The sequence below is a fragment of the Rhincodon typus genome, chromosome 5 (genome assembly GCF_021869965.1).
Source record: "Rhincodon typus isolate 14 chromosome 5, sRhiTyp1.1, whole genome shotgun sequence".
Classification (NCBI taxonomy): domain Eukaryota; kingdom Metazoa; phylum Chordata; class Chondrichthyes; order Orectolobiformes; family Rhincodontidae; genus Rhincodon; species Rhincodon typus.
Window position 1 is genome coordinate 42,498,248 of NC_063336.1, and position 16,156 is coordinate 42,514,403.

The 16,156-nt window shown below is 40.3% G+C and overlaps 1 protein-coding gene across 1 annotated transcript in view; it reads right to left on the reverse strand.

Annotated features, from left to right (window-relative positions):
- The window catches only part of LOC109911006 (NADP-dependent malic enzyme-like), a 372,962-nt gene that overhangs the window by 221,131 nt on the left and 135,675 nt on the right, over positions 1 to 16,156 (reverse strand). The window contains exon 3 of the mRNA XM_048597435.1: positions 15,067 to 15,216. Within this exon, the coding sequence (XP_048453392.1) occupies positions 15,067 to 15,216 (150 nt within the window). The remainder of the gene's footprint in view (positions 1 to 15,066; positions 15,217 to 16,156) is intronic.

Sequence of the window (16,156 nt, forward strand, 5' to 3'; positions counted from 1 at the left end):
AAGAATTCAAGGCAGTTTGTCAAAGGTCAGTTGAATTTATTTGAGCCCAGAAGTCCACGCATACCCGACATGACCTGGAAAACTTTAAAGAATTTGACACAACCTGTAAACCTCTCTCGTGGGGCTGGAAAATATTCTGCGATATTTGGTAGTCATTCATTAGAAATCAGCATTCCCTGTAAGCTGTGTGCATGCCTGGTTGCACATCAGGAAAAAAAAACCTGCACACACCCCGCGATCCTTTGTGCAACCACAGCCACAGACCCAGGCCAACACTTCTGAACTGTTGGTGATTATTCAGTACTCACAGCAGCTTCCGTGGCTTTCTAGCTTCTGATCAAATGCAAAGCAATGGGAGGTTGGCTTGGGGAAGGTGAAGAGGCCAGACCGCATCTTGGAAGTTCTAGGAGTTGGGGTTTACACTTCAGTCTTTAGTGACTGATAGTTCGAGGTCCAGGAAGCAACAGCCTAGTGGTATTATTGCCAGACTATTAATCCAGGAACTCGCTAATGTTCCGGGGACCCAGTTCGAATCCTGCCACGGCAGATGGTAGAATTTGAATGCAGTAAAAAGTACCAGGAATTAAGGACCCAATGAAAAATCTAAGAAATAATTCAGGAGTTTAAAATCAAACCGTTTGTTACGGTCAGGAGCACCTTTCTACAATAATCTCCATGAATTGTGGCCATGGCACAAAACTTCCTGTTGCTTGATATGTGAATTTGCTTAACTAAGATTATAGTCAGTGCTGGTCCAGCTAACAAATTTGATTATGTGGCAAGGGGAAAAATGATAAATCAAACAATTTTCAACTGTTGTAACGGACAGTTCCCAATTCTGTGATCCATTAATCCTGTTCCCTCTTCATCTTTATTCTCAGGATTTGACACAGGATTCATTTCATCCCCTCTCTCCTATACAGGATACTTAGGCCTGAGTTGGGAGGTATATAGAATATACAGAGATTCCCTACAGTGCGAAACAGGCCATTCAACCCAACAAGTCCATACCAACTCTCCAAAGATCAGCCCACCCAGACTCACTCTGCCTACCCTGTAACCCTGCAATTCCCATGGCCAATCCACCTAATTTACACATCCCAGGACACTGTGGGCAATTTAGTCTGGCCAATCCACCTAACTAGCACATCTTTGGAGGAAAGCAGACCACCCGGAGGAAACCTACACCGGCATGATGACAATGTGCAAACTCCATACAGACTGTCACCCAGGTCCCTGGCACTGCTGAGCCATTGTGCTGTCTTCCAGTGTACCTGCTCCATTCTGCATTGTAGCCTTGAACTCTGTGCCCTGCTGTGTGGTTTAGCTTTGATTTCAGTTCCTATTCCTGTTGTTAACCACATCCCTTTTCACCTGACAGCTAGGCAGCTGTGACTAAAGTATTAAGTACAAAATGGTTTTTAAAAATTAAGTAGAAGTGTCAAATTCCACAAGAATCTGAACACACTACCAGCTACTAATAAACACCCTCCATCCGTTCATTACCATTGTATTTTGACTATAAATCATCCCTTTCTCCATTTTCTCACCCCCAACTTGCTTTTTTCAAGACGAGATATTTCCCATACCATCTTATTGGAAAATATGTAGCATATATAGTGGAGTGAATAAGTGGCGTATGGTGTTCCATGGTACTGCAGAGACCATGGAGATAATTTTCTCCAATAAAAGTTAGTTGATTTTGAGTAGGAAAACCAAGGGAGGATTTTCAGAAATTCAATTGCGCCAGCCACAAAACACTTTGGCTACAAGAAGAGGCCACAAGCCAGGTTCTCTACGGCGATTGCCTCACATTCTGGTTTCCCACAGCTTGTCCACCATCTACACAGCACAGGCATGTACGTGATGGAATATTCTCCACTTGCCTGGATCAATGTGGCTCCAACATTCAAGAAGCTTGGTAACCAGCCAATGTTTGGTTAGCATCCCCTCCACTTCAATATTCATTCTTTTCACTACCTGTATACTGTGGCTACAATGTCTACCATCCACTGGCTACACTACTGCATCTTGCCAAGCCTTCATCAATGGCACCTCTCGAACCTATGGCCTTCATCACTTCGAAAGTCAAAGACAGTCAGCATGTACAGTTAATGGTAAAGCCCAGGGAATATTGCCAAAGTGACCTAGCGGTGCAGGTGTATCATTCCTTGCAAGTAGACAGGGTGGTGAAGGTGATGTTTGGTAGGCTTGCCCTTATTGATCAGTACATTGAGTATAGGAATTGGGACATCACACTGCAGCTGTACAGGACATTGGCGAGCCCACTTTTAGAATACCGTGTACAATTCTAGTCCCCTTCCTATTGGAAGGTTGTTGTTAAACTTGAAAGGGTTCAGAATAGATTTATAAGATGTTGTCAGGACTGGAGTGTTCGAGTTACAGGGAGAGGCAAAGTAGGCTGGGACTTTCTCCCACAGGAGTGTCAGAGACTGAGAGGTGACCTTATAAAGGTTTATAATATCATGAGGGGTGTGGATAGGCTGAATAACCCAAGACGATTTTCCTTGGATGGGTGAGTCTAAAACTAGAGGGCATAAGTTTAAGGCGAGAGGGGAAAGATCTGAAAAGGACCTGAGGGGTAACATCTTAACAGAGGTGGTGGTGTGCGTATGGAATGAACTGCCAGAGGAAGTGGTGGAGATGGGTACAATTACAACATCTCTAGCATCTCGATGGGTATATGAATAAGAAGGGTTTAAGAGGGATATGGACCAAATGCTGGCAAACCGTAGTTCAGATTCGGATGTCTGGTCAGCTTGGGCGAGTTGGACCAAAGAGTCTGTTTCCATGCTGTATGACTGACTCTACAACTCCACTGGAGACCTTGAAACCATTGCCAATCACCAGAAAAACCCACCTGGCTCCTGAATGTCCATCAGGATAGGAAATCTGCCATACTTGCCTAGTCTGGCCTACATATGACTCCAGACCCACAGTAATGTGGTTGACTCTCAACTGCTCTCGGAAATGTCCTGACAGACCATTTAGTCATATCAGTCACCACAAAGTCTCAAAGAAATGAAACAGGACAGATCACCCTGATTCGACCTAGGCACTGGAAAAGACAAGCGCAGAAACAACCTTGCTGACCCTGCAAAGTCCTCCTTACTAATAGCTAGTGGCTATAGCCAAATGTGGGAGAGCTGTCTCACAGACTAGTCACGCACCAGCCTGAGAGTCATACCTTCCAGACAATGTACCAAATGCCACCATCACCATACATGGCCTGTCTCACTGGCAGGACAGATGCAGCAGAGGTGGCAGCATAGTGGTATACACAGTCAGGAGAGATGATTATGCAGGTTGATATGGAAACACATGCATGAAGTGTGAATATAGTACCAAATCAAACAGCACTTGATGAAGCTAAATGGTTGAAAAATGAAGAGGCTGATATCAATGTATTTCAAGAATGTTGCTGAACCAGCCAAATATCACAGAGCCTAGACAGCCACTTGTTAGCTATGTTATCATCTACTACATTGCCATGCAATGTTTTTTTTTATAAAAAGGAAAAGATAGGTCAGCTCCTTTCAGTAACAAGGGGTCCAAATTAACAGAAAGGAAAAGCAATACTCACATTCCTAATATTCAAATCGCAGTCATATATATACATAGCCGTTAAAAAAGTGGCAGAATTGCAATAGAAAGCTCAAAACATGCTGCATATGTAATAGCGACTTTTATTTTGAAAAATGCCTGGATTCTCAACTCTGCAAATGCAAACAAAGAAGCAGTTAGTTAAGAGGATATTTAGTCTTGTTAAAATGTGCCAGTCTTAAGAAAGTAATCTACATTTACAAACTATTAGTGTCAACAGTAGAATACTTAACCATATACAACCTCATTTGCATGAGAAGGCAAGTTACAAAGATGTGCTTTAAAAAAAAAATTACTGGGGCAAAACCTCAGCTCTTCCAGCAAATTCCTGTTATTTCAATGCATCCTGCCAGCACTAAGTAAGCAAAAATAAGGCCAGGGCCTAAGGTTGAAAGGATTCATAGAATCCCTACAGTCTGGAAGGAGGTCATTCAGCTCAAGTCCACACCAATCCTTTGAAGAGCATCTATTCCAGATTTACCGCCCTACCCCATCCTTGCAACCCTGCATTTCCCACGGCTAATCCATCAACCCTACAGATCCCTGGACACTACGGGCAATTTACCATGGAGAATCCAGCTAACCTGTACATCTTTGGACTATGGGAAGAAACACACGCAGACATGGGGAGAACGTGCAAACTCCACACAAAGTCACCGGACGGTGGAATCGAACAAAGTCCCTGACGCTGTGAGGCAGCAGTGCCAACCACAGCCACTGTGCCGCCCTGAGATTTCTGTTCAACTTTGCTATTGTTGCAACGTCTGTCCAGCCAAGTCAACAGTGCAATGAGCAACAGGAATTGTAGGGCCCATGTTTTTGATGACTTAAGTGTTGTCTCTTATGTATGGTTCCCTTTACAGCAGATTCAAAACTCTCAGTCCTGTGGGTGTCATCTACCTCCCTGCCTGCGAGGAAGGTCCTGGCACCACATGATCCAGCAAAAAATTCCTTGATCCAACGATAGCATTCCAATCTACAGCTTAACCTACAAATAATTTGTGCATTTATTTTAAACAATTACAGCAATTATATATTCTGGCCTTAAAATAAACACACCCAATTCTATGACACAATCTAAATCCACTGTTGGGGCAGCAACAATTAAACTTTCTGCGCAAGGTGTGATATTTCAATATGAACAGCAGACTTCCCCCTTGTATGTTAGAATTTTGCATCCATCAGGCAAGACTGCAACAGATCAGAAGTGAAGAGGTGCTCAATGTATCCAATTAATTAGAGGGAAAGCAACTGAATCATTTCTAACGAAAGACATGAACGTTTATTAAAACAACCAACTCAAAAACTGTGAAGGAGCAATCCATACCAATACAGAATCCATGGCATGGGATCTTTATATCCACTTGAGAAGGCAGAGATTTCATTTTAACCTGTCATTAAAAAAAGACAGCACTTCCAACAAGAAAGGATGAAAACCATCAGTAAGGATTGTGTTTAAGTCTCTGCAATAGGTCCCAAACACAGAATCTTCTGATTCATAGGCACAAGTATGACCACAGAGTCAAGGCCAAAAAGTCACAAACTGCTGATATTCAGAAAGTTAGATTAATTATAGAAAAGTAAACTACACAACACAAGACACCCTTTTTAAACAAATATGGTTAAACATTCCAACTAAACCAATTAATCATTTTCTCTTGATTTAGCTGCCAATCCACTGAGCTGGAAATGGTCGTCCATTAAATACTCAATTACAGGCAGTTTATGATGCATATATCTGCACATTATGAACTTTAAGATTGTCCAAAAAGTCTTTAATACTGGTAAGGTAACACTTCATTTCACCAGCCTGGAGATGGAACGGATCTGTTTCTAGACTTGGCGGGGTGGAGGGAGGGAGGAGGGGAGGAGGAGATTATTTTTCTGTAAAAAATTTAGTTTCCATTCTTCCGATTTAATAACTTTCATCTTCAATGGAATTATATTTTTCCCAGAATGTACCACTGGTACTTTAAACAACTAGATTTCACACAAAATAAATCTATGACAATATCATTCAGCAGAATTCAGAACATCTGGCTTTAAATTACCAAAAACAGGAGACAGCAAATAATTCCAGACAACAAAAGATTGTGTGTTTCTCCTGAATGCTGTGGAGAGGAAAGTAAAATGCAGAGTTTGCTCTGTATATAGAACTGGTCAGTCCATCCAAATTTTCAAACTGTGACCAACATAAGCAGTTGTGGTTATTGTATAGAATTTTAATAATCGGGTAAATCCAAATTTTAGAAATAAAAGTCTTCAGCCAGCTGTTTCCCTGGAATGTCTGAATAAGATTACTTTCTGCTTCGTGGCTAAGTTACTGAGTATATAGCCAACATGCATGCCTATCAGCTTATCAAATACATTTTCTTTGACAGGCTATTCAAAATATAGCCAGTTTTGTTTCTCTATACTGAAATGCTACTTTATGTCAATACAAATGATTAGAGATTCCAGACTTTTGAACACATGTTATTGAGCTGGGAAGGCTGTAGTATCAAAAGGCGACATTAATTCATTATTTATACTGTATGTCTACTCAGATGTGCTTTGTTAATTACTTTCCCTAATAAGACTGTTTGGTTCCAAGAGGATTTAAAAAACAAAAGCAGCAAAAAAGACATGCTGAGCAAATCTTTTGGCTCTGCACTTACCAGGAAGGTTAACAAGTTACAAATGGCATACAAAAAAGTTCTAAAAGTATAGACATTCAAAATAGAAAAAAAAAAGGATAAAAAGACAACAATACCAAACCAAAATAAATTCATGATCCAGATTGATCATACCAATGCATATTAAAATAAGTTAGAAAATAAATCAAAAAGGCACAATTATAAAAAGATACATACAAATTGAAAGAGGGCTGCTAGACAGCTAATGCTGTTCCCATATTTTTAAAAAAAAGGAAATACAACAACTATTCAATAGAAATTATAATGGACTTTTTTCTCAAGGATGCAATAAAAACATTGAGAAGTCAAAACGAATGAACAGTCAGTATGAATTTCAAAAAATGTCAGATTATGCATGATCAAACTTAGAAAGTTTTGAAATAACAAAGATTAGACAATATTGGACTTTCAAAACAGAGAGATCACGAGAGCAAGTGAGAACTGGAAAAACAGCTAGAAAGCCCACTAAGTAGTATCAGAGATACCAGAGACAAACCTTTTGGAGTAAAGAGGGACCAGGCACCATAGGGAGGTGGGTGAGATAGGCCATGGATGGATTTGAGGGGTAAAATGGAGACACACACAGATGCATAATCTTAGCTTGGCTCAAATGCTCCCAAGGTCCCACTCCTTGCCCCAAAAGATATACCCTCACCACTCTTGTCCTGCCGGTTCACCAACTGATTTTAAAAAAGCAGCCTTCCCACTCTCTCCCATATTCCACTTCCCAACACATTACAGCAGAGACAGAATTAGGGATTTTAGTGGCCAGTAATCAAACCAAAACAGCAGCACTAACTACCTGCTTCACTTGGGGAAGAATAAATGCTGGTTCACAAGAGATTTTATTGATAAAAATTACTACAAAGTAGGATATCAGTTTTATTTTCTTGAATTTAAAGTATGTATTCAATACAGCCAGAGTATTAGAATTGTTTAAAACTTAAAATAATTAACAATGCTCAATAGGTTTAAAAAAAAGAAAAAGAACCAAGGAAATGAAGCTCCACTTTGTTCAACATTTCAACACCAAATACTGAACATCTGCAATAAATTTGCACACGCGTCAAAATAAACAGATGAAAATGTAAAATAATACTCCATCCCTATCTTATATCAAACAGCTTCTTCAGGAAGGTACAATATTGCAAATTTGGCAAGAACTTAGCACAAGATGTAAGATATCCCTCAGGCTCGATGATGATCTAAGAGCTGTAGCTAAATATTTCAAAAGGAAAATTTTCACCAAAGGCAAAAATTAAACCCATCAGATCTGCAGTGTCATTTATGAAAATAACCATAATTCAAAAAAAGTCTTCATTTGCATTATTTTCAGCAAGAATGGGAGAAGAAAGGGGAAACTCTTGTAATCAGAGGTGCTGCCTCAAAAAAAAATATAGTTTGCCAAGTTGAGTCAAAGGACCTGTTTGTCCATGCATTTGAGACTTAAAATGCAAGACCATGTATTTTCTTGTTCATCATTAGAAAGTATTAAAAACTACATCCAAAGTCATACTTCCAGGTTTTCTTACATATGCAAAGAGCATGCCATAAAATACACACACGCGCGCACACACACTATTAGGCATCAGCCGTATACCTCACAGCACCAAATCCATCCTGAGAAAAGGACAAGAGAGTTATTAGGGAGAGAATAGGACCCCTTAAAGATCAACAAGGTTATCTATGTGTGGAACCACAGGAGATGGGCAAGATCCGAAATGAATACTTTGCATCTGTATTTGAGGAGAAAGACTTGAAAGCTAAGAAACTTCGAAATAAATAGTGATGTCTTGAAAAGAGTAGACATTACAGAAGGAGGTGCTGGAGGTCTTAACACACAAAAAGTTAAATAAATCCCCAGGACATTGTGGGAAGCTATGGAAGAAACAACAGGGCCCCTAGCAGCGATAAACTTGTATCATTGACAGCCACACGTGGTGAGGTGTCTGAAGACTGGAGGTTGGCTAACGTTGTGCTACTATTTAAGAACGGCTGCAAGGAGAAACCAGGAACTACAGAACGGTGAGAGCCTGACATCAGTGGTGGGTAAGTTGTTGAAGCATATTCCAAAAGATAGGATCTAGATGTATTTGGAAAGGCAAGGACTGATTAGGAAGAGTGAACAAGGTTTTGTGCATGGGAAATCATGCCTCAAACTTCATTGAGTTTTTTTTTTGGGAAGAGGTGACCAAGAGATAGATGTAAGCAGAGCGATAGATGTTGTCCACACAGACTTTAGCAAGTCCTTCGACAAGGTTCCACACGGTAGACTAGTTAGTAAGGTTAGATCACATGGGATCCAGGGAGAGAAGCCAATTGGATACAAATTGGTTTATCAGCAGGAGACAGAAGGCGGTGATAGAGGGTTGTTGTTTAGACTGGATGCCTACGTCTAGCTGTGTGCCACAAAGATCAATGCTGGGTCCACTGTTGTTTGTCATTTATATAAATGATTTGGATGAGAATATGGGAGGCACAGTTAGTAAGTTAACAGATGATACCAGAAGTGGTAATACAGTGGACAGTGAAAAAAAAGTTATTGAAGAGTACGACGGGGAATTTGATCAACTGGGCCAATGGGCCGAGGAGCGGCAGATGGAGTTTAATTTAGATAAAAGAGGTGTTAAACTTTGGTAAGACAAACCAGGGCAGGGCTTATACAGTTAATGGTCAGGCCCTGGGTAATATCATTCAGAGAGAATAGGAGTACAGGTACATTGTTCCTGCAAAGTGGTATCACAGGTAGACAGGGTGGTGAAGGCAGCATTTGATACAATTGCCTTCTTCAGTCAGATCACTGAACACAGGAGTTGGGATGTTGTGTTACAGCTGTACAAGACACATTGCTAAGGCCACATTTAGAGTATTGCATACAATTCTGGCCACCCTGCCATAGGAAGGATGTTATTAAACTGGAAAAAAAAAAGTGTGTAAAAAAAATCTACAATAACATTACCAAGTCCAGAGGATGTGTGTTATAAGAGGCGGCAGGATAGGCTGGGACATTTTTCCCCGGCAACGTAAGAGGCTCAGAGATGATCTTACAGAAGTTTAGAAAATCTTGAGGACTATAGATATGGTCAATAGCCAAGGTCTTTTCCGTAGGGCAGGAGTCCAAAACTAGAGGTCATAGGCTTAGGGTGAGATGGGAAAGATTTAAAAGGAATCCGAGGGGCAATATTTTCACGCAGACGGTGGTGAGTGTATGGAACGAGCTGCCAGAGGAAGTGGTAGAGGCAGATACAAATCACAACATTTAAAAGGGCATCTGGACAGGTACAATCAATAAGAAAGATTGCCAGATAAGACCAACGCAAGCAGCTGGGACTAGTTCAAGCTCGGAAACCTGATCAGCATTGACAAGTTATGCCGAAGGGTCTGTTTCCGTGCTGTTGGACTCTGAACGTAAATAGTGTGCCTTGAGTTGTCAAACAAAATGCTAGTTGTAGATTAATGATCAGAGTTAGTTGGATAACATGTAAATTCTCCATTGCTTCATGTAAAATGTACAAGAGAAATGCAAATTTCATTTGCAGATAACATATGACAACAGTAAACTTTAGAATGAAGGTGCAAAAGCTGAAACTACAACATATTCTATTACAAAAAATAAGCCACATAACTGACAAGGGCATGAATTGCAAGTTTTCTTTTCGATAATTAGACAGACTATGCTCCTAATGGGTACATGAATAGGATGAGTTGAGGGAAATGGACCAAGTGCTGGCAAATGGGACAAGGTCAGATTGGGATGTCAGGTCAGTGTGCACAAGTTAGACCGAAGGGTCCGTTCCCATGCTGCATGAATCTAAGACTCCAAGCCCTGTAACTCAGATGGTTCCAATAGCATGCAAGAGGGGATGTGATGGAGAGCGCACAAGAGGTTCTGTTCTGTAGTTTAACACTTGTTTAGCTTATAACAAATAGGACAGGCCTTCACCAAAAACCTGTACGGTTCAAGTTTTCAAAAGGCATGCCAAATCTGAGCAACCTGGACAATCCTGCCACACTCAGCCCTTCCCAGCAGAAGGCATAGAAAGTCAATGCTTTTCGAACTGTAGGACCTCCATAGGTCCTACTGCTCTTTGTCCTTGGACGGCAAGGCCACCATCCACACGTTAAAGTTGATCTATTTAGGGAAAGTCAGTCAGGTTCAAGAGATTGTGAGCTCGTGACCTAACGGAGGTTGGAGTCTGACCCAAAAGTCAAAACCCTGCCTATGGTATGTATGAATGTCCTGAACATAAATTGTGAAATGTTATACCTTACAAAATAAGTGATTAAAAATTAATAAGTTACATGGAAAAGTTTCATAATTTGCCTGGTAAAATCAATAATATTTCAAAGAGAAAATAGGAAATCAAGTGCTAAGTTACACTTCACAATTGTCTGTGTATCCTGTTTGAAAAGTAGTCATATTTACTGAACTATATTTGAGGAGTTTAAAACATACATTCTTCCAAAATGCTCTAATCTATTTGAATACAATTTTTATTTGGCAACTGAAAATGGAGATCAAATGATGGCAATGGCAACTCTCCAGAATTTCATGATATAGACACCGTACTGGGCTCTCAACACAAGGTCAAAAATTTGAAGTTTGGGAAATTTCCTTTCCGGATTTACATCTTCTCTGGAACATCCACTTAGCTTCAACTACCAGTGGTGCTTCTTTATATTACAGTGATCAACAGCCAGTTCAGCTCAATTAGGGGTGAAAACATCTGCAACAAATCAATCAATCACTGTACCATTTACAAATTGCAGAGCTAATTATTGGTTGAGGAGTCCAATTTGGCCTCAAAATCAGTGAAAACTAAGTAGTGCTCACAGGAAAGGTTCTCACTCAAATTGCTACTGTATACCAACAGAAACAAAGATGAATTAACCTGGAATAATTCACAAATTTCTTGCATTCAAAACAGAATAGGAAAGTGTACAAAATAGCAATTTATTCACTGTTTTAGGTTGACTCCCATCTGTCCCATTCAACAGATACCATCATCACTACTTTAAGGAAGACTGAGAATTTCACTTGCATACTGGCCAACGTTTATCTCTAAATCACAATGGTATTTGTGGGATTTTAGTGTGAACAACAGTTCCCAAGTTCAACAGCAATTCAACTTAAACTGGAATAGAACTTTTAAAATCTTATTCGTTGCATCTTCCAGCTACTTTTCCATTTGTCACAAACTTTTATTTGTTAACTAATCAGTGGAAGGTGGATGCTAATAGGATTAATGTTCCCTTGTAGGGAACATTCTGGAACTGTGGGCTAGATTTCCTCATGTTTTGGTTCAGGGAATTTCATGTGAGGTGTTCAGTCTGGCTGAGTGACTTTTCTCACACTATCTTCCACTTCTCACCACAAATCTTATGGTCATCCTTCTCATAAATCGAAGAGGTGATATTCCTGCCACTGAGAACATTCCTACGCACAAGCTGCTGCCATATTTAAAGCCTAGCTGCGTACCACTTCAAAACACTGCAAGCTAGGAGCTACCTCACCCTCTGATCTCTTAGGCAACAAATGTCTCAGAAATGGAAGCTAGTACCCAACTTTTCAGATAGGGAGGTGGGAGGTCCTGGTGGACAGGAAGCAGCTTTCCTCTACCTAGCTCATCACCGAACGAGTAGCAAGTTGTAAATCCCCATTGAGGCGATATAACCCTGTTACCCAGCTTTTTTTGTATTCTCGATTGTGGACTGAAATGAGGGAAAAAAAAAAGGACAGTTTTAAAAACCAAGAACAGTGGAAGGGATTTTAAAAGCAGGTTACCACCACTAAAGGGATTGGTTAGCTCAGTTGACTGGACGGCCGTTTTGCAACGCAGAGTCATGCCAGCGATGTGGGTTCACCTCCTGCACTGGTTGAAGTCATCATGAAGGACTCTTTCTCAGCCTCTGCCTCTAAGGAGAGATCAGCCTCATGGAAATAGCAAGAACTGCAGATGCTGGAGTCAGAGTTAATACACTGTGGAGCTGGAGGAACGCAAAGGAGCAGGAAAGTCGATGTTTTGGGCCTGGACCCTTCATCAGGACTGAAGGAGGATCCAGGCCTGAGATCAGCCTCATGGTCTAGTAAGATTATGGCAACTTTACCTTTACTGCCAATCATTTTAAGCGTTTATCCTGCTGCCTGTGCTTGTTCAAGTAATGGGGGAGGTTTAGTTACAGACTGGCACCAGGGAGTATGCACAAAATGAGTTGCTTCCAGAAACAAGTAGCTGGTTGACAACTGATCACCATTTCCAGGCCAATGACAAAGGGCTTCTGCCTATCAAAAACTATGATTAACTCCCAGCTAGCTGAACAATTTGTTGGTGAGAATGTTTGGCCAGAATAGGAGGAGCAGTTTTTCCGCTCTATGGTTTAAAAAAATTAAGTCCAAAGAAAACCAGTTTTCCTCAACAGTCACTGTAAGCTATGACTTTTAACCAATATCTGAGACTTCACAAGTGTGAACCAGTCGCTCCATGCCTCCTGCAAGCCAGTGAATGCACCCAGAGAAGAAAGGTTGGAGGAGCAGCAAGTTCATCAAGCCAAACAAATTCTCAGCAAAAAGAGTGGACAAGGACCATTAAAGCTTCTTTCCCAGTCTTGCCCTTTGCCCATACCATTCATGTCTTTAGTTTTATGGTCTCTTTCTACATTTGTGAAGGGGATCTTTTATAAAAGGTGTTAAAGTTTAAAGGTGCAGTTCACATCTGCAATTCAGAGCTGTTCACCTTAACTAGGATCTATTTGTTATAAATAGTAATTCTTGTTCAGTACAGAAAGCTGGTCTATTTTTTCATGTTAGAGTCTAAGTATCAGGTAAATTGGGACATTTTGCATACTTTTGTAGAAGTTAACTCCAGGAATAGTAGCACACTACTCTAACACTATTATTTAATATTTGAATCAACATTGTATTATTTGTTGTTTAAAAAAAATTGATAGTACAGTATTACTTTCCTTGTGTATTGCTCTTTTAAAGATCACGTGGAGCTCAGTTAGTGATAAACAAAATATTTAAGCGAAGAAACTTTTGCATTCTCAACCATCAAACAGAATCCCCAAGGTTAGAAGTGACTTCATTTTCTTTTGATGGACCATTCTACCTGGAGTTAAGTGACACAAAAAACAGGCCATTTGAGCCAATCAGATCATGCACCAGTACAACCTCTTCTCACGCTTTCTAATCTGAATGCGGATGTTTGCAATTTCTATTTCCAGAGGTTTTGTACTAGATTTCAACTTGGCGGAAACTTGACACAGAATCTGCACAGTATGGGGGCAGGCCATGTAGCCCATCAAGTCCACACCAACCCCTTTTCTTTACAAAGGAGAAATCTGCCTGATACTCTGACCTGGCTGTGACTCATCTGTCCAATCTCTGTCCCAGTCATAGAATCCCTTCAGAATGGAGCTTGACAAGTCAGTATTCAACTTAGAGGGAGAATGGAAGTAAGTGTCATCATATTGCCCATATCAAGTACAGTTGAAACAATCACAGATCATCTACAATGCTGCACAGGTTTGAATTCTGCTTTTCGATGAACAGACACAGTTGCTACTTTTAGCAAAAAAAGTCAGACAATGCAACAGATTCATTTCCAGATTCTCAAGGAGAAACGTCCTGCTTTGACAAAACTTGGGGAAGAGGGTCAAACCCCCAAAAACAAATACAAATTTTCTCCTCTTTTATAACTGTGAAGTATCTTTCCACAGATCTAGCTTCAGTGTTTGAGTGGGAGTCAGGCAATAAAAAAGGGCCTTTGCCAATGGAAGTTCATTTTTATAGCACATAGAATAGCTCTTCTGAAACACAATCTCTGACATTAGAGAGACAAAGGCAATAAAAACATGACCTTCAACTTGTCCTCCAAGTAACACCCAATCCTGATTTGAAAATAGACCAACAGTCAGCAACATCCTGTTTCAGGCTACTGGGAACATCTTCCTAACAGCTCAGTGGGAGGGACCTTCATCTCACAGACTGCAATAGTTCATAAGGTATAGCTCACCATCTCCTACTTGAGGATAATTAGGACGGGTAATAAATGCTGGCATTTAGCAACACAGCCTATGGATGAATAAATTGTAAATATGTTGAAAAAATTCAACTAAATTTGAGTTGTACTTGTCCACCAGGATTCCAGATTCCAGCCTAGCATCAGCACGTGACAACTGACTGAAGATTCACTCGTCTTCTAATCCACAACCGATGCCTCACAGTCACCTCTTGACCCCCACCCCCAACCAAAGGGGGAACACAATGGGCAATCAAAACTCGCCCCTGTAAATGATATCTGTCTCACCCATTTGCAGTGTTCACCGTTTACAATAGTTTTGTCTAGCATCACCAACAGAAATGTGGAATGACTCAACAGAAGTGAAGGAAAAACTGTGTCTTAGGTTAATGCCTCTGGAGTGGTAGCACCGAATGATTCTGTCACGAGTAACAACACTACACATAGGGCTGTCTCCATACATCCGAGTAACTGATTTAGAAAATGTACTTGTTCTACATTCGAGTCATGTTTCTTTCCAGCAGTATGAAAACAGTCAAGTATGTTTTGAGCTATAACAGCAAGATTAAAAGGTACTGCTAGCACAGAGCACAACTGCTTGTGTACTTGAATAGTTACTGACCCGTTAGGAAACTTGACAGCCAACAGATACATTGGTGGCAGCTGTAACTGTCAATGTCACGGCAAAACATGGATCTGTTTAAAATTGTCTTCACAATAGATGTGCGTTGCATTGCATCACTTACCTTGGTCTGCGAAATGCAAGTCCATAATTCTGACAAGCCAGGCCGACTGTGGGTGTATAAACAATGGGCATGAACCTCTCAACGTCTGAAGTCAGTACTCTGTAGAAGAGCTTTTCATTTCGGTCTTGAAGGGCACTTAGAAATATGTACCTTAAAATTGATAAAAGTGCAAAGAAAATATTTGTCAAAGAAAGCAGGCAAAGCTTCCATTAGACCAATTATAAAAAGCAAAAGGCTAATATTTTGTGTTAACAGTATGAGCTTTCATTAAAATTATAAAAACTGTTAAAAACCATGAAAATGGAAAATTTTAAAGAGAAACAGAGTTTGAATACTGACCATATTTACAGGCAAACTATTGCATAGTAACCATAAAAGTGAGTTTACAACATCTTCTTTCGGGCTTATGATAAATACAAAGTTCACAACTACATCAGTTAAATTCACCTATTACAAAATATTCACTCCATGGCAGTGATGCAAACCCTTGACAAATAAAATCACAAAAAAGGTAAAAGGTGCAGGAAGAACCCTCCAATAAATCAATACAATTCATTTAAATTGCTCAATTCTACATCAAGAATACAAGTCAGGATTTTGCTTCCAGCAAGCCAAAAAAACACTGTCTTCCACATAAAGTAGTAACGTTATGACTTTCAATGCTGTTGTGATGTCAGGTACGTAGACAATATGTCCTAACAACTGGCGAATCTCAAGCAACTCATCCTATTGACCATTGCCATCAGGCAGCATGCTGATCATGCTCAACAAGGACATTGTTTGAAGCCTCTGAACAGTACATTACATCCACCATTAAATGCGATTCAGTTATTGAAAACCATTTATTAAATGATTTGCTCCATGCTAAGAGTTACACCAAAAATCAATTTAAGATCACCACAGGCTGACAGTGTGATGCACTTGCATGTGCTGGAAGTTCTATATATTAATACACAATACTGCTTTGTGTAGCTAGAATTAGCTTGTACACTTATTATGCACCCCTCTTCATTAAAATGAAGAGGGTCACAGTGACAGCTAATCTTTGATCCAGTCACCTGGCAACATTGCAGCCGGGTGTACTTGGTTG